This window comes from Petaurus breviceps, unplaced genomic scaffold (genome assembly GCF_028583685.1).
Source record: "Petaurus breviceps papuanus isolate PSGF00001 unplaced genomic scaffold, PetGlider_PUasm1.0 208, whole genome shotgun sequence".
NCBI lineage: Eukaryota > Metazoa > Chordata > Mammalia > Diprotodontia > Petauridae > Petaurus > Petaurus breviceps.
The window spans coordinates 31,831,829-31,850,331 of NW_027185852.1; the positions used below are offsets into that span (position 1 = coordinate 31,831,829).

An 18,503-nucleotide genomic window follows, 5' to 3' on the forward strand; every position below is an offset into this window, starting at 1 on the left:
CCTCCCTCATTAGCTGTATTAATTTAAAAAACAAAAAGGGCCGGCAGGCTCCGGGCCTCCCCTCTCCACCCCTCTCCAATACACCTTCCCGCAGCGGCAGTAGTGAGACCCCTAACTCACATCCACCGCCGCCTTGTTTCTGGCCTCATCTCTCCCCCACCTCGCGCTTCGGCCCAACTGGGCCACTTTGAAGCTCCTCCATTTATCCGTCAACATTCCCTTTCTGCCCGTTGGGCAAGGTGCCCCCAAAGGCTTGGAATGGTCCCCGTCCTCACCTCAGTCACTGGAAATACCTAACTTTTGGGGTGGTTTTTTTCTGTGGCCACCCCGATTCTTCCAGTGGTCGGGTCTCCCCCCTCCCCAAATTCCTTGTATTTGTTTGCTATGTATTTTATCTATACAGGTACATGTTATTACACACACACACACACACACACACACACACACACCCTCACCCCTAGTAGAATATAAGCTTTTGAGGGCAAGGTCTATTTAATTCCTCTCTTCATCACCTAGTATAGTGACTGGCATATAGTAGGTGTTAATTTGAATTGAAAAGGCTTCTTATGATAGAGGCAGAACCAAGTTAGTGTAACAGGAAGCAGGAGAGTGAGCTCTCCTCCCAAACGCCTTCAAACAGACCTAGAAAAGCACCAAAGGAATCCTGATGGGGAAATCCAAGAAGTCAGAGAATCATTTTTCTAGCCAAGATAGGCTTGGGGAAACAGAGAGGTCGGTGGATGCTGGGGAAGTGGTCTCTAGCAAGGAGCATGCTCCAGGGCCCTGGGAGAGTCTGTGCACCCTGGCAAAAGGAGGTCCAAGACACATACCAAGAATTCGAATTGGCCCCAGGAAGCCAGGACAGCTGCACCCCCATAAGCTGGTTCTTTCCTTTGAAGCTTCCCTGTGCCTGGCTCCTCTTCGAGCCATTCACACCATCTTGTTGGCACAGATGCATCAGAACCTCTGGGGAGAAAATTCTAGATTTCATCTGTGTGCACAGAAGGGCTCATTCTTGAGCACATTTCATTCTATTGGATTATTTCCCTAACTTGAGAGATATTGGGAAGTTGCTGGCCTTGCCTCCTAGATGACACTCTCTAGGTTCTGCTAGCAGAGAGGGGGCCCTTGGGTCATGGGAACTGGAGCCCGCAGGAACCTCATCTTGCCAAGGAGGAGGTGGGAGCCCCTGGGAGGTGAAACTATTTGCCCAAAGTCACAAAGTTGGTTGAGCTGGTGTTCAAACCAATTTCTATCAGCCAGTACCAGTTCCACAAGTGAGAAGTTAGTGAGTTTGTACAATGCAAAATGCCCAAGAGGGTGGTGATATGGCCATGTGGAAACACCCTCTATCCCATTGATGCCTTGCTTAGCAAAGTCACCCAACACACCAGAAACCAAGCAACTTGTCTAGGGTCACATGCAGAAGTCAGATGTCAGAGGTGGACCTTGAAGCCCCCAGATGACAAGTTCAGTTCCCTCTCCCCTATGCCACGAGCCTCTAACGTGGATTTTTATTCCTTTGTTTTATTCATCTCGTTGATTTTTATCCAGGATCAGGAGGTACCTCCCTCCTTGACCCTCCACCTTTATCTCTTCCACCCACTACATCCCACTCCATCCCCATCCAACCCTACATCCCCTCCCATAAAGCACAGAAATTAGTCATCTTGAGTAAGTAAATGAGTACTTTTGTCCCATGCATCATGCAACCAAACACTGGTCATTGCTCCTGCATTCAGAGAGTGCTCAAGAAATCTTCGGATTGCTGGACACAGTTGTGGGAAAGAGCCCAGGGCTTCTCAAGATATCAGTCGCCTGTCTACTTTCCTCCTTGGCTGGCTGGGCTCCATTTTTATAGTTCATTAAGAGAAAAAGCTCTGGGCCTCAGAGAGGGGCCGTGACATATTCTGGAATGCCCACTGCAAGATTCCATCAAAGGAGTTCTGGAAGACAGACCCCCACCATGCTCTCAGGGGTTCAGGGGACCACATGAGGCCACCCACATGCCTCCCTCTCAGAAAAGTCTGCTTGTCTAATGGATAAGGCATTGGCCTCCTCTGCCTGGGAGTGGGGGTTGGAGCCCCATCTGGACTTCTATTGGAGAAGCAGCCAGGGCTTAGTGGGTAGGGTGCAGCACTTGGAGTCAGGGACAAATCCTGGGTGCAAATTCTGCCTCTGACACTCACTAGCTGTGTGACCCTTAGCAACTCACTGAACCATGTTCAGCCCCAGTTTCTTTCCTTGCAAAATGAGAGTTATGGACTCCATGGCCTCTAAGATCCTTTCCAGCTCCAGGTGTAGGAACCCATAATTCTAGATCTTCATGGACACCAACTTAAGGTCCTCCCTCTCTTCACCCATCTATCCCATTTCAGCCCCACCTTGACCCAATCCCACATGAAAAAATAGCTAACTTTGATGCGGAACTTGGCTAGATGTGGGAACTATCCAGTCATTCTCCGAACTTTCAGGTCCTAGGACAGTAAGAATTTTCTATTCCTCAACACCAAGAAGATTAGATGGATAAAACTAGGAGGGCCCCCTCAGTCCAGCCCCCTTGGGCCATTGATGCAGAGACTCAAGTTCAAAGAGTGGCCTGGGTTCATCAATTCATAGCTGGAGGGGACCTTAGACGTCATCAGGTCCAAGGACCTTTGTCTTAGAGTCCTATGTACAAGATGATGAGAGGAAGGAGGGCTCAATGGTGGGTCAGGCAGGTGCCTGGCTCAAGGACTGGATTCACAGTATTGTTTAATAGATCAATTTCAGCCTCCAGGTGTGTGTGTGGGGGGGGTTCTCTAGTGGAGTGATGCAGGGATCTGCTGAACCCCGGGCTATTTCACACATTCAGCAATGATTTGGATGAAGGGACACATCTCCAGGCTAACGTGATGGATGGCAACCAGAATTTAGGGCAATCTCAAAGGGCTAGAAGGGTCAGGTCCAATAAGGAGGAATTCCCTAGGGGCTAATGTAAGACTCCACGGATCAGTTACCTCTCCCAGAATTGAGTCCAGCTCATCTTTGTGCAGAACAGTCTCATTCTGAAAAGAATCTCCACTCACCTGGGTTGGAGAGAAGTGAAATGTCAGCCCAAGTTTTAAGTGGGGGTTGGGGCTAAGGTGAGATGTTTCCCCAGAACCCCAGTCCCAACTAGCAGACTACCCAGAGGTGCTTGCCCTGATTCTCCTGGAGGACTGCTAGCCTCCAGTCCTGAGGGGTCAGGGGCTAGTGCACACCTCCTGCCGCCTCCTGCACTGACCTTCTTTTCCTCCCTACCTTGGGGCTGGCTCCAAAGACCCAAAGGGGACTTGTTGGAAGCTCCCTTTGAAAGTCTGGGGACCTGGAAAGCTGGCAGTGTGAATATAGGGCTGGTTAAGTTAGTTAAGAGCTTCTAGGTGGTGAAGAAGATAGAGTGCCTGGGTTGAAGTCAGGAAGACTCATCTTCTGAGTTCAAATCTGACCTCAGACACTAGCTGAGCAAGTCACTTAACCCTATTTACCTCATCTATAAACTCAGTTTCCTCATCTGTAAAATGAAATGGAGAAGCAAATGGCAAACCACTCCAGCACCTTTGCCAATAAAACCCTAAATGGTGTCATGGAGAGTCAGACATGACTGAACAAAGACTGAACAGCACTGCAACAAAGTCGTTAGCTTTAATTAAGATATTGATCAGTGCCTTTTGCACACTTGAATTCTGGAGAGTGGGCTTGGGCCCATTCAGTTGAGGTCGTTTCCAGCCATGCACAGTCTGGCACTCCCTCAGACTCTGGGGACGGCATCCTGGAGAGCCCCCACAGAGGTCCTCTCAGCCTTGCCCCTGTCCACACAAAGGACTCCCTAGACCTTGCAGGGCATGGGCATTTAGGCAGGGCTTAGGAAGCCTCAGCAGAGTGACGAGCCTGGTAGAGGCCGAGGGCCCCACTGACCTTCACAGACTCCAGGGCTGAGATGCCAGAGCTTAGAGGATCCTCTCTGGGAGTGAGGGCAGGCTCTTGTGAACACAATTTGCACTTGACAAGACCCCTGGAATGGGAGGAAAGGACAGAGAAGGCAGAGATGCTTCCTTTGTGGTTGGGTAGAAGCTGGGGATGAGCTGGGCCTGTGGGCAGGATGCAGATGGGAAAAGGAGAGCAGAGGCTCCAGTTTCCCCCACATTAATGTTTCCATTCCTGGGGAAAGGGCTCAGTTTACCAAGCTCAAGTTAACTAGGTTTGAAGAGTTTATCCCAGGTGAGCCTCCTGTTTCTGTAGTCAGAGATGGCCCTGGGGAGAACCTAGATCAACTCTGATGTCTTTAAAAAAATTTTTTTTATTTATTTCATTAGAAATTTCCCAATTACACTAAAATTTTTTTAACATTCATTTTTAAAAACTTTGAATTCAAAATTCTCTCCCTCCCTCCCATCCCTTGAAAAGGTGAGCAATTCTGATTTCTTTTTAAGCTCTGGCATTCCCCTCTATTTTGGTGACTCCCTGATGGAAGGCCAGTCCTCCATCTCCCCCACTGGGCCCTGTCCTTGTCTCTGGACTGTAAATTGCAAGGTTACTCCTTAATCTCCTCCTTCCTAAGCTAAACTCTCATAGTAGTTCACACGAAGGTGTGAATGCCTGACCCACAAAGGAATGAATGTCTAAAGGCAAAATCTCAGCATCCTTTTAGCAGGTTAGGAGGTGTGCTAACAGTGCCCAACACTCCTAGAGCTAAGAGATCTCAGGGGCTCCAAAGGTGTCCCTTCTTGGTCCCCAGTGGAGTCTTGTGAGGGCTTCATTCCAGCAGGCTTGCTCTGGTCTGCAGCCTGGCATCATCCAGACCTCACTCACCCTGTCCTGCTGGAGTTGGCCGGGAAATGACAGTGCCAGTGGAAGGCCCTGGAACACTGGGCACATTGAAGCAAATCCTCACTTCCTTGGCAGACCCCACACTTCTCCTCAGCTGAGAGTTTCTGCTACAGAGAGATCCCATCACCAGGAGGGGAGCAGAGGTACGTGAGCCAGGCAGCACAGCATGCCCCCTCATCTCACCCCCACCTGCCAGTGCTTCCCTTCTTGTGATCACTCCTCGGAGGAGAGAGCCTGACAGAAAAAGACAGCTGGCAAGGAATCGTGTCTCAGACCATAGCACTCCCTTGGGGGGCAGAGAGGTCCCCGTCTGGGAAACTCTGCAGGTACAACTCCACAGTATACAATGATGTTGTACGCAAGGAACTGCCTCCTTTCTTATGAGCACATTGCTTTTACTAAAAGAAACCAGGAAAGGACATTTGGGGTGAAAAACAAAGAAAAGCAACCTGAGACTGTGCAGAGAGAAGGTGGTATCTAAGCAGCCCCTCCCATCTAGATTCAGAGAGCTCCTCAGAAGGCAAGGCGCTTACTGATGGATGGGGGGGATTGCATCTGCTGATCTGGCTGGCTGCAACTCAGGGGCAAGCTGCCCCTCCCAGGTTAAGCTCTCAGCTCACTACCATGCTGCTAACTCAAGCCTTAACTGACATCACCTCCCTCAGCCTCCTCTCTCCTCTGAGCTGAGTACCCAACTCCTCCCAATGCCTTCCTTTATAGAGGGAAGGAAAGGGACTCTCAGAGCACTGCACTTTGCGTCTGTCTTGTGTCTCTGCGTGGTTTCATCTCCTAGAAGCCTGAGAGGTGAATTGTAGCTGTGTGGGCAGCCCTCTGGAGAATCACCCCAAGCTTTCAGCAAGAGGGTGGTGGGTTGGGAAGAGCAAGCCAATCCTAGCCTAGGAAGAGAAGCCTGGAGAGAGCTGGAGGTTGGGGAGGGAGGGCAGTACCATATCCTTCAGATGTTCTACAAACCAAACCTTTGATAACTTCTTATCCTGAAACATAACTTCAGTCACAGTCAGAGAGTCTCCAACATCATTTGGGCCACCTCCAGGAAAAGTGGTCATCTGGCCTTGGCTTACCGACCTGCACTGAGGGACAACCCACCACCTCCTGAGGCAGCTTAAGCCACTCAGCAGCTGGGGGAGAGGGGCCTGTTCTCATGGGTGAACAGTTCTGCCCCCAATCAAGCCTTCATTGTCCTTTGACCACTTCTACCCATGGCTCCTCTGAGACCAGACAGAACCAACCTAATCCCTCATCCCTCCATCTATCTGTGCTCTTCCAAAATGTGGGGTCAGTGTCCTTGGGTCCCATCCTTCCTCTCCTCCACCTCTCCCTCCCCATCCAGGCTTCAACTGATCCTACTGTGTCAGATTTCTATCCCTCCCCAGTCTGTCTGCCTTCCTCCCCAGTGGATCAATACTTGTCTTAAACTGTGGTGCCCAGAACTGACCACAGCCCTCCATCTGTGGTGTGATCAAGGCAGCGGCCGGCTCTCGCCAGCCTCGCCCTGGACCCCACGCCTCTCAATGCAGTCTCAACACGAACTGCCTTTTTGGCTACAGTCTCACTACCTTTTATGTCAGTTAGACCTGAAGTCCCTCAAAACCTGGAATCGTATTCAGATGAAATGCTGTCCAGTCACACCTCCCCTCTCACATTTGTGAAGCTGGATTTTTGAAGCACATGTAAGAGTTTAGATTGATCTCTCTTAAATCTCTGGAGATCCAAAAACAGAAGGAAAACTCTTAGCTCTGGCCCAGTACTCTTCTGGATTGCAGCAGCCTGCTTGGCCCCAAGACACAGAACCTACGGCTTGGGGGAGACCTACTAGCCAGACGTTTTAGGATGGAACGAACTTCCTCAGGAGGTAGTAGGTGTGCCCTCTCTGTAGGTCTGTGAGCAGAGCTGGAAGAATCCATCCTTTGGACGATGTAATGGAGGAGCTTCTGGCTCAGGTATGGGTTGAACTATCTGACCACTAGAGTCCTGAGGGTCTGTGGTCTACAAGGCCTGGGCTGCTAGCCTCTGAAAGGGTGGCTTTGTTTGTCTGTTGCTTTGGTCATTAGCCCCTGTCCAGCACCCGCCCTGCTGCGTAAAACTACCATCTTCAATGACAAAAAGGGAGGAAAGGGTAGAAGGGCCTAGAATTCTGGGGATAGGTCCGGGCTGCTTGAAGGAGCCAGAGCAAGCCCAGAGAGGGCAGCCCTAGAAAGGGACTGGTGATCCACAGCCCGTGTCCTTGCAGAGTCTCACTCACCTGCTGCCTCTCAGGTCCTGAGTTCTGCAGGGGCTGGCAGGTAGCCAGAGGAAGCACTGGCATCAGAGATGGGGAAGAAACAGGGGGGAGAGGCTGCTTGAAGGTGAAGGTAGCCCCCAGGCTGGGAGTGGGCTCCTGGATGGGGTTTCTCACCTGTGTTCTAGCTGGCCTCGGGCCAAAGAGAGCCTGCTTGGAAAGAACAGGAATATCTGGCTCTGAATGTTAAATGACAGGTTTTGGACAATGTCAACAGACGGAAAAACCGACCCTTAAGCTGACTACCCATCCTACCAACATATGGGTTATGACCTTTCTTGGAAAGATAATCAGGACCATGGACAAGGTAACTGTTGGGGAAAAGAGGACTGGCATCCCTGCAAGATGTGAGGGGCCTCAATTCGGATGCATACCGGAGTCTCTGGGTGGAGGGCTCTTTCCTCTCCATGATGCCCATCCTGGTATACCTTCCCAACTATGCAGCATCCACACCGCCACATCCCACTGGCAGCAGGATCTCCCAGCAGGCCGAGGAGCACAAAGAAAGAGGGAAAGGGGAGAATCCATTCACCAATGGTTCCCAGAACCCCTTTCCCCCAAACCATCTATTTTAGCAAGTCTAGAAATGACATTTCTGGTCACAGAATTATGGTCTCAGGGCTGGCAGGGGCCTCAGAGGCACCTAATCCAACCCTTATGGGAAAGAAACCTCCCCCTTAGCAGACCTGTCAAGTGGCTGTTGACCCTGTGCTTGAAGCTCCCAGGATGGAAAGCTCGCCATCTTCCAAGGCAGCCCCTTCCACTTATAGGCTCTTAGGAAGTTGTTTCTGACATCCAGCCTTAACCTCCCTCTTTACTAAACTTTGCTTTGTTCCCGCACCCCTACCCCTGCCTCCTTGCTCCTGCTTATGTCCTCTGGGCCCAAGGAGAACAAGCTTCCACCTGCCTCCCCAGCCACATGGTGACAGCTGTCAATGTTCCCCAAGGTGACATGCACTCAGGACCCTCGACTATCCTGCTTTGCCTTCCTTAGAGTACTTCCCAGCTTGTCAATGTTCTTCTCAAACTCTGGTGCCCAGTACTGACCACAGGGCTCCAGATGGAGTCAGACCAGAGCAGAGGGCAGCCAAACGCTTCCTCCCTGGTGCTGGAGGCAGCTTAAGAGCTCACTAGCCTTTTAAGTTGTCATATTACAGTGTCGGTGCCTCCTGGGCTGGAAATATACTTAGTCTTTCCTCCCCACCTCCCAGCCCATCTTCTTCAGATGAACTTTCCCTATCTCCTCTGGGCAAGATGGGCTACTGTCCAGCTAAACCTTTCCCGCTCTGGCTGGTAGGTGATTATAGTGTGGCTTGTGATGAAACGCTCTCCCTAGGATTCCCCCAATACCCCCTTCTTTTATGCCAAATAGTGGATGGGATCATGGCTAATTGGGCAAATCATACCCCTCTCCCTTCACTTTCCTCCTTGGTATAAGGAGGAGGTATATGAAGGGATGTCTAAGGTTCTTCCCAGCTGCCAAGCCCTTGGAGCATGGGAGCCTTGGCTGGGCTGACCTGGTAAGCAGAGCCAGGGGACTGTGGACCTCCCTTGGGTTCTCACCTGGGAATCTCTGTCAATGGTGGTTCTAGGCAGGCCAGGTGGAAGGCCCGGGGACAGCCATCACAGCAGATCAGCTCCCCACCATCTCTGCACACTGCACACTCATCATCATTCTTCTAAAGCCAGGGGGAACCAAAATGCCAGTCTTGCTGCCTACTCCAGTGCCCTCCCTCCTTAATTATAGGTCTGAGCCAGAGACCTCAGTGTGATGGGCCTGTTGGAACATGGCTGGCAGCAGGGGCAGGGCTGCCTAGGCTTGCTCATAGGGTCTCAGGGGTCCATCTCACTTCCTCCCCCAACCCAGTGAACCATGCCCCTATTCTTCAGCCCCATCTCTTCTCTCTGGGAGCCCAAGCCCACCAGCTTGCCTTGGCACCTTTCAGAATGTTCCCAAAGTAGAGTGAACTGCTCACATAATCATGCTAATAACTCTCATGCCCTCTGCCCCTTCCCTCCCCCGCCCGGCCCCCATCTCAGAATGTCAGAGCTGGAAGGAAGCTCAGAGATTGCCCTTTCTACTGCATCCTTCACCCTGCCTCTGTCTGCTCTGACATCCAGGCTGCAGCTTTCCCCTACTCCTCTCGGGACCTCTGGCTCTGCCCTCGGGAGCCAAGTGGAATGAAACTGATCCCACCTTCCTAATACAGCCCTTCAGATTCATCCGAATTAAAGTGTGAGTGCCAATTCTGGAATTGTCATCTTTTGGCATGCCCCCTCTGGGCTTTGTAGGGGCTCTCCAATGTCCTTTCAGCCCCTCAGTCAGGGTAGGTTAGAATTCTGTTAGACACACTTACCTAGTCATTCCTCACACCTGAGCCGCCCATTTCACCTCCGCCTGGGGTTGGGCTGTCTGTTGGGTGAAGCAGGGCAGTGGAGGAGGAGGAGGAGGAGAGGAAACAGGAAAGGGGAGGGGGAAGGAGTGAGCCTATCTGTACCTGGTGGATGTGAAGCTCTGGGGGCTGGGCTGGAGCGGCAGGCACACTGTTCTGTTGGCTCAGTTGCGGCTCTGCTCTACCCTGGGGGTGAAAAAGCAGAGGGCTCTCATCCATAGAAGGTAGCTCTGTCCCCGAGTCATTGCCCTCTGCACTGGGCAAAGCCCTTCAGTCTGGCAGCTCAGTGAAGAGGCATGCTGTGATGCCCAGGCTGCAGATGTGATGGAGACAAAGAGAAACCTTAGGGCCCCCCAGGGTGCCCCAAAGGCCTCAGAGGTAGATCTTTTGGTTCCAAAGCCAGCACACAGATGACCAGAGGCCAAGGGAGTCCTGAGAATGCCCGCTGGGTTTCCAAGGAGGCCCCCACTGTCTCAGGCAGGTCCCAGCAGGGAAAGCTGGGAGTCAGGGAAAGGAGTGGGGGAGCTCAGTGAACCTTTCCTCCCAGGCAGCTCTGGGAATGCCCCTGAGGCTTCCCAGCTCTTAGCACCCTTGGGACCCTCTCTGTTTGGTGGAAGCCCTAGCAGTGGGGCTGCTGTTGGGCAGGGCAGGGCTGAGCAGTACAGGTGAGAGGGAAACGCCTACTTCAGGGGATAGGACACTGCATCCTCAGACGGGCTGCTATTTCCATCTCCCTGTGGGCCTTACATTTTGGGGTGCTTGGGTAGCTTTGGTTCGTGTTGGTGGCTTTGGGCTTCTTGTTTTGTTCTTTCCGCTGGGCTCTTCAAACTTGCCTGGTGTATAAAACTCTCCCCCAACTTGGATGCATTTCTTGGAGCCTCCTGGAAGGGAGAGCCTGGGGTCAGGTGAGGGCTGGATTGGGAGCCATGGAGTGCCCCACCCTCTGGGTCTACAGGTACTGGAGTCCTCAGTACCGGTATTGGCTCTCTTGGCCACATGTCTGATGCAAGATGACCAGGGTGGCCAGGCCACCCCATCAGCTCCAAGTCAGGCCCCTTTCCCCCCTTTGCCTCTAGGGTCAAGATGACCTGAAGGGCTTTGAGTTGCTCTTCAGGCCCTGCCCACCCCAGTCACATCATCTACCTGACTCAAACACCTGTTTGATAAGGACACCCTCCACTGCCCCACAGGTGCCTGGGAGCTCACTGGATGCCACAGCCACAGCCCTCTGGACCGATGCAGACACACTCCGGATTCCTGTGGGCCAAGAGATACCTGCTGTCTACTCCTGAACCAAAGTGCACGCCTGATCTGAACAGCTACCCCATATCTATCATACGTCTGTTCTCCATCTTCACAGCAACCTCCAATCCCTCCACCCCTCCTTTCTTTCGTAGGCCTTAATTCTTGCAACGCCACCCTCTCTTCTCTTCTCCATCTTGACCCCTTGGTAAACTGATTCATCTGTCCACCGTCCTCTTCTCTCAAGTCCATTGCCCTGTTTTATTTCTGATCTTGCCCTCCCAAGCTTCAGTCTCTGATCTCTCCCACCATTTGAGGCCTGCACTCCAACTTACGTACTACTGAATGATGGAGAAAATCACAAAACCACCCATAACTGTTTTATTTTACATAATCTCAACTGGGTCCTCACTGCAGTAGGGCAATTCTTTTACATTTCAATTGATTCACTCTCCCACTCACCACAGCAGCTTTTCCAAACCTTCTATCCCCTCCCTTCACCCTATCAGCTGAAAACCCACCTTGTACTTTACAAAAAAAAAATATTGAGAGCATTCACCAAGACCTTCCCTTTCTCTCTTTTTCTTCCTCCTCCTTGCCTGCCCTTCCCCCTGACCCCTCCCCCCCCATCCTCTTAGCAGCCTCCTCCAACCTCTCCTTTATTCCGGTCTGTTAGGAAGAGGTTAACACCCCTTCACTAAGGCCAAGCTTTCCCCATGCATCCTTGATCCCATGCCCTTCTGTCTTTTCTAAAAGATTCCCACTCTCTCCTCTTCAGTCACTCCTCATCTACTGACTCCATCACTGCTGCCTGCAAACAAGTCCATGTCTTCCTCTTCCTCAAAACCCCTCTTTAGACCCCAGCATCCCTGCTAAATATTGTCCTCTATCTCCCCCCTCTTTCTCACTGGGATTCCTAAAAAAGCTGTGGACATTTCCTTATCTCTTCTCTTCTTCTCCCACCTTTGTAACATGGCTGCTGACTGTTCAGTCATGTCCGGCTCTTCGTGACCCCATTTGGGTTTTTTTTTTTTTTTTGGCAAAGATACTGGAGTAATTTGCCATTTCCTTCAGCTCATTTTACAGATGAGGAAACTGAGGCAAACAAGGTGAAGTGACTTGCCCAGGATCACACAGCTAGGAAGTGCCTGAGGCTGGATTTGAACTCAGGAAAATGAGTCTTCCTGACTCCAGGCCTGACGTTCCACACATTGTTCCACACATTGTGCCACCAAATACTGCTCGTTTTACAAGGAACTGAGGCCCAGGAGGATGGAGGTCAGTCAGATTGCCTAGGATTGTCCCAGACCTGCTCTCCTCCGGGTCCAGACTCTTCAGGCAAATGAGAGTTCACTGAAACCAGTGCTCAATTCAGTGACTAGCAAAAAGGTGAATTCAGAAATAGAGATTCTCCTGACCATAACTGCAATGTCCTTTCATAGAGTGTGAATTAGCTGCCTGCCCTTCCCCCTGACCACCGCCCCCCATCCTCTTACAAACTGAACTTGGAACCTGACACATTAGCTGTATGACTGTGACTACCGATGAATCTCTCTGAACCTCAATGTCCTCTTCTGTGAAATGGGCATAGTGAAGGACCAAAAGAAGCCATGTTTGTAAAGAGCTTGGCAAATCATAAACTGTCCTGGATGTGTTGGTGATTTGGGTTAAGGGCCCACAAGGCACAGTTGCCTCAAAAGTCCTTGCTGCCTGCTCTACCCCCACCACCATGGTACTGCAGGCAGGCATTTGGGAGGCCCCAGCTCAGTTTATCTAGCCCCTGAAGGAGAATTCTCACACCCAGGATGGGTCTGGTCATGGGGGTTGGGGAATGGGAGTATCCCACAGAAGCTCACTTCAAAGAGGTTTCACTCACCATTTCCCAGTGGGAAGCGTGGAGGCTCTGGGTTCTCTGGTTTCTTGGGGGGCTTCACCTTGTGGGGGGGTCCTGCACAGTAATAAGAAGGTAAACAGAGTCCAAGACAGAGATTGAGCCTGATGGGGAAAAGGTGGGGGGCAGGGGGACCTGAGCACTGTGTAGCTATAGACAGAGCCCCTTAAGGTAGGGTGTGTGCTCACAGTGGGTGGGAACAGACCACCACGGAAGCCTGGGCAGCAGGGCCACAAGGGCCATGAGACCACCAGGCACCTTCAAGATGTCTTTCTGTCACCCACCTGGACTAGAAGCACATCTCAGGGACTGGGAGACTGGTTGAGGGGACCCCTTGTCTTCAAGGCCCTTCCTCTTGCCCTGTAGTCTGTAGGTGCTTGAGACCTTCAGGCTGGCTGGGGGTCTCTTCCCCTTGTGGCTTCGACTGAGGTCCACATCTACAAGACAGAATGAGCTGGGAACAGGCCGGGCTCTCTGGGGGAATATTTCCCTGTCCTCTGGCCCCTCACATGTAGAGGAGGATCCTGGGATCCATAGAGGTGGGGCAGCTGGGGCTTGGGGAGAAGCTGGCGTTGCCAGGGCAGTCATCTGGATAGAGTGAGGCCCCTAGACCACCCGCCCATCACCTTTAGGGAAGCTGCTGTGAATGGCTTGTAGCCTCCCGTATCTCTCTAGATTGTAGTCTTTAAACAGCACGGTCCAGAAGCCTCGTATGGACGCTGAGTCCCTCCCTAGGAGCCAGCTGAGCAGGGCATGGAGAGCCTTGTGGCAGCCGTCCCTTTCTCTCAGGCTCTGGGTCTCCTAAAAGGAAGCATGCCTGGCATGGGAACAGGCTTGGGAAGTTCTGTGCATCTTTCCCTGATTTTCCCTATCTTGCAACCATTGAGTTAGAAATGACTTTGGAGGCCATTGAGCCTCCAAAGGTGGGTGGCAGCAGCATCAGGGCCATGGTTGATCCCCAAACCTGCCTTGGACCATTGGGAATGGGAGAGATGAGGAACAAGCTTCTTTCATAGGGTTTTCATCCAGCATCAGGGCACAAGAGGTGTGAAAGACTCCCAAAGTCAAGGCTTAAAGAATCCCTTCTCCTACCTTGAACTTGTCTTCGGTGATGACGTCATGATCGGCCAGGCCGTGGAGCAGTGGGAAAGTGTCATCCACCGCCATAGAGATCTCAGTTCGGTAGAGTTTCAGGAGCTGCCGGACATCTGTCTCCCCTGAAGGTCTGTCTGAGCTGGACATCCTGTGAGAGGCAGCACCAGGTAGGACGGAGGGCTAGCTGACCTTCAGGGCTTCTCTAATCAATGAGAGAGAGAGAAAGAGAGAAAGAGAGAGGGAGAGAGAGAGAAAGAGAGAGAGAGAGAGAGAGAGAGAGAGAGAGAGAGAGAGAGAAATGTAGGGGTAGAAAGAGAAATATAGAGACAGAAGCAGAGAGAAGAAATATGGGCACAGAAAGAGACCAAGAGACAGAGGCAGTTAAAGACAGAGATAAAAATACAAAGAGACAGAGAGAAATAAGACATCAAGAAAAGGGATGTTCCCATCTGCTCACTTGGAGGCAAACTGGGTCCCCTTCTACCCTTATCCAAGTTTATGCTGTTTCTAACTTCCCTTACCCACACCCCTTGCCCTGTCCCTACCCTGTTGGACTCAGGAAATGCCTTGTGAGGATCAGCTGTCGGTCTCTGTTTCTCCTTGTTTCTTCTCCTTTGTTCACCTGGCCTTGGTATTGGTCACCCCTGGCTTGGCACAGGTGGGCTATTTGACTCCTGGCAAATATCTCACCTTCTTTGTGTGGTGAGACTGTATAGCAGGGATCTTGACAAAGTAAGATGGACAGGATGGGCCAGATAGCCCCTGAGCTGCTCCCTCTTCTCCCCTGATTTCTGTGCTATTATACTCAGTTCCATTCATGGAAAGCACAGAAATACCCTCATTAGAGGAACCAATCAGGATTCCCAGGGGAGCTTCCAAGTTTAGGGGTGTGACTGAAGCTTAGAGAAGGTCTGGAGTACCCAGGACTAACCTAGGGGCTTTCCCAAGCCATGCTTCTGAGGCTTGGAGTGACGTTCCAAATCCACTCAAACATGACTTGCTTAGTCAGCATCAGTGGTGAGCATTGTGGCGAGCAGGCAGGGCCGGCCTGAGTGGATTCACTTAGCCTCCACCCCTCACCCCCACCCCAGCGCTGGAGGGAGCTCAGTCTGGGGAGAACCTGGACAGAACTGAGAGTGGGGTCTCCATTTCTGAGCTCCTCAGCTCCCTTTCTGATATTTCTCTGCCTGGTTCTGGTCAGAGCCTAAGGATGGGCTCCTCAAAGGCCTGTGCTCAGTGGGATAGTCTCATGGTTGTGATCTTATGCCATTTAAAAGGAAGATGGAACTTGGGCATAAAAGAGGCAATAATCCTAACCTTACCCAAGCAGAGGGTTAGGCCCCTCAGAGCTTCAGGGCTCCCAAGCACCACCTTCCCTAGTTGGAAGCCAGCAGGGATCCTTCTCCAGAAGCCCTGACAAGTGGGCATCCAGCCTCTTTTTGCAGACCTCCAGTGGTGGGGAGCCTATCATTGAGGCAATGCCCTTCCCACTGTGTGATAGGAAGTTTTTCTGACATGTAACTTAGATTGGATTTTTTGAAATTCCTCCTTCACCGATTGCTTCTGGTTCTGCCCTCTGGGGCCAGGCAAGACCCCTTCTCCACATAACACCCTTTGAATACTTGAAGACAGTTCCCCCAGGAGTCTTCTCTTCTCCAGCAGCCTACCCTCAGAAGACACAGACTCAGGGCCCTTGACCTTGCTGGCCACCTCCTCTGGACACTTCTAGCTTTTCAATATCCTCCTAAAATCAAGGTGCCTAGAACTATGTACCCGACTCCAGCTGGGCTCTGCCTGGGGCAGAGGGCAGAGGGACTCTATCATCTCCCTATTCTTAGAAGCTTTGCTGCTTCCATGAGCATCTCTGCAACAACATACTTTAGACTTGAGCTTTTTTTGGGAAAATCCAGACCTTTGCCCTGGGCCATTTCTTCTCTCCACAATCTTTCAGAGTAAACTGACGCTGACTCAGCCATCCCATCCACCAGATCTTTAAAGATCTGGGGATGAATGGAAGGAATCCATTTGAGCCAGGTGGCCTGAAATTCAGCCTGGGTGGCTAAGTACTCTCTTATTGTCTCCTTACCTATCTGGGGAATCTGCTTGAGCTATGGACTACTTCTGTCCACCCCCATGCAAAGGGAGCTGTCCTTGGTAGAGAGGAGAGAAGCAAATTAAGAGCTGAGCAGTGCTACCTCCTTTCCATCTTCATCCTCACCAGGAGCACAGATCCCATTCCTCCGTGGAGGCTTTTCTGTCCTGTTAGAACCAAGGTCCTCCTTTGGCTATTGCCTTGGCTTCCTTCTTTTGTACACTTCTCTGAGAAATCAAAGTTGGTTGGTGAGTTCCCAGGGCAGCCATATCTGTCTTTTTAGATATCCCCTTTTCCTTCCTTAATTGTTTTTGTTGTTGATGTTACTACACAACATACAAACAGATATAAACAGCACAAGCTATATATATAGTAAAAAAAAATAGTCCATAGAGGGAAGGCACTGAAATTAAGGGAGGTTGGGGGAGGCTTCCTGTAGAAGGTGGGATTTTAGTTGGGTCTTAAAGGAATCTGGGGAGGTCAGTAGTTGGAGTGAAGAGAGAGAGAGTATTATAGACACTGGGGATAGCCAGAGGGAATGCCAGGAGCCCAGAGATGCAGGGTCTTGTTCCTGTACCAGCAAGGAGGCCACTGTCACTGGATTGAAGACTGTGTGTCAGAGAGGAAGGAGGGGGGAGACCGGAAAGGGAGGAGGGGTCCAGGTTATGAAGAACTTTGAATACCTAGAGATAGCTATGTGGAATGGCTGACAGAATGCTTGGGGTCAGTAAGATCCAGATTCAAATTTGGCCTCAGACTCTTACTAACTGTGTGACCCTAGACAAGTCACTTAACCGCTACCTGCCTCAGTTTCCTCATCTGTAAAATGGAGATAATAGAACTTACTTTGCAGGATTGTTGTTTGGACTAAATGAGGAAATATTTGTAAAATGCTTTTTCCTAGTGCCGGGCACATAGTAGGTATTTAAGAAATGCTTGTTTCCTTTTTTTTTTTTTTGTAGTAAAACCTAGTCTCAACCCACATGAATTAGATGACACTCCTAGTGCACATGCACTGCCTCTGGACTAGAGGTCTGCAAGCACAGGCTGGATGACTACCTGTCAGGCATGTTGTAGAGATGAAGGTTGGACCATTCTACCTCTGAGATTCAATGACTGTTATGATTGAATACCTTAGCACTTTAACACCTACTAAGACTTCTCAGGATCACAGACTCACTCCAGACTGTCTCTGCCTCACTTTTCTTCTCTCTTCCTGAGAAGCACTGCTGCCTATGTGCTTTCCCTCGGTGCCCCATGGGCTTCCTTCTCTACAGGAATCCTCGAGATTATCTCTTTGCCTGCCCCCCAACCCCATAGTCCCCTTTCTCTCCCTTCTACTTGCAATGTTTCTGACCTCTCAGGTTCATGGAATCTGGCTAACCTTGGAACTTGGATAAGACTTTTCTTTCCTGTGGAAATGGGTAGCACAGCTGAATCTTTCCTCTCTTTAATAATTGCCTGCCAGAACTGTGGAGGAAAAAATGGAAGGAAGGAAGGAAGGAAGGAAGGAAGGAAGGAAGGAAGGAAGGAAGGAAGGAAGGAAGGAAGGAAGGAAGGAAGGGAGAAAGAAAACCTCCAACAAATGAACCTGCTGTCATGCTCCCCTAAGTTGCTCCAAGTGACGCTCCACTTGCCCTAGGGGGTTGGATGCAGCAGCCCCTACTACCCTTGCCTAGTCTTGCTTAATAGTGTGGATGTCAGAAGGTGTGAGAGCAGTCTCTAGTGGCTGGGACATCTGGTACAGCTCTCAAGGCCCTGGGCTTACAAGAGGACTTTTGTTGGCTGTTTCTGTTTCTGGTTCTCAGGTTGCCTTCCACCTTTTATGTTTTATCTAGCTTTGGGTTAATTAATGCTAATGGAGACAGCAAAGTCCCAGGGACTTCAGCAAAGGGGGTATAGGACCCGATGGCAGGGCTAGAGTTCACATTTTTAATTTAAACATACACACTAGTTTCTGAAATCAGGAATGCTTAATTGAATTTCACTTAATTAATGACTTCTTCAGTTCAGACCTGATTCCACAAACTCAGCTGGTAGAAAGCTGTAATCCATCTACCCACAAGAGACAGAGGCTCAAGGCCTCCCACTGTTTGGTGTGATTAAGGTGGGCCACCTGTGGAATTTATGGACTTTCCGCAGAGCCTGAGGGGTTTTTTATTATTTAGCAAGGATGCTATAGAAACTGAGTCCCATACCCTAAGTGACCACACACAGATGCTCTGGCTCCGATTCAGTTCAGAGCCCCTGAGTGAGCAGAGATCCTCAGTGACCCAGCTCACAGCACCCGAGTGAATGAACTGAGATCCCCTGAACGGCCAAGCCCAGATCCACTGAGGAAGGAAGCTCAGACCCCTCTGTTTTTTTACCCACTAGACTGGACTCCTTTGGACTTTTCCTCCATGCATGTGTGTGCGCTTTCAGCTTCCTTTTATGTGTTGTCTTCCCCCATTAGTTTGTAAGCTCTTTGAGGGAAGGGACTCTCTTTCTTCTTTTGCATCTGCAACCCCAGTGCCCAGTGGCATTTTTTTACTTCTTGTTTTTCTTTTCTTTCTCATTCTCTCTTTCTCTCTTTCTCTCTTTCTCTCTCTCTCTCTCTTTCTTTCTTTCTTTCTTTCTTTCTTTCTTTCTTTCTTTCTTTCT

At 50.7% G+C, this 18,503-nt stretch overlaps 1 protein-coding gene across 1 annotated transcript; it reads right to left on the minus strand.

Annotated features, from left to right (window-relative positions):
- Positions 1-1,865: 1,865 nt before the first annotated feature.
- Positions 1,866-13,915, minus strand: LOC138165230 (autoimmune regulator-like). The gene is made up of 14 exons (XM_069093347.1): positions 13,766-13,915; positions 13,300-13,474; positions 12,958-13,110; positions 12,659-12,730; positions 10,684-10,797; positions 10,288-10,421; positions 9,646-9,726; positions 8,711-8,826; positions 7,522-7,612; positions 7,112-7,297; positions 4,831-4,955; positions 3,937-4,033; positions 3,000-3,068; positions 1,866-1,946 (listed from the first exon to the last, which is right to left on the minus strand). The coding sequence occupies exons 1-14, from the start codon at positions 13,913-13,915 to the stop codon at positions 1,866-1,868; spliced, it is 1,644 nt and encodes a 547-aa protein (XP_068949448.1).
- Between the last annotated feature and the right edge of the window lie 4,588 nt (positions 13,916-18,503).

Excerpts from the sequence above, each read along its gene's own strand:
- LOC138165230 (XM_069093347.1), bottom strand. The coding sequence starts at position 13,915 with ATGTCCAGCTCAGACAGACCTTCAGGGGAGACAGATGTCCGGCAGCTC. Across the intron at positions 10,798-12,658 it reads ACGCTTCCCACTGGGAAATG|GAATCCGGAGTGTGTCTGCA; the intron begins GTGAGTGAAACC and ends CTTGGCCCACAG. Across the intron at positions 3,069-3,936 it reads CAGCCCTGGAGTCTGTGAAG|GTGAGTGGAGATTCTTTTCA; the intron begins GTCAGTGGGGCC and ends TCTCCAACCCAG.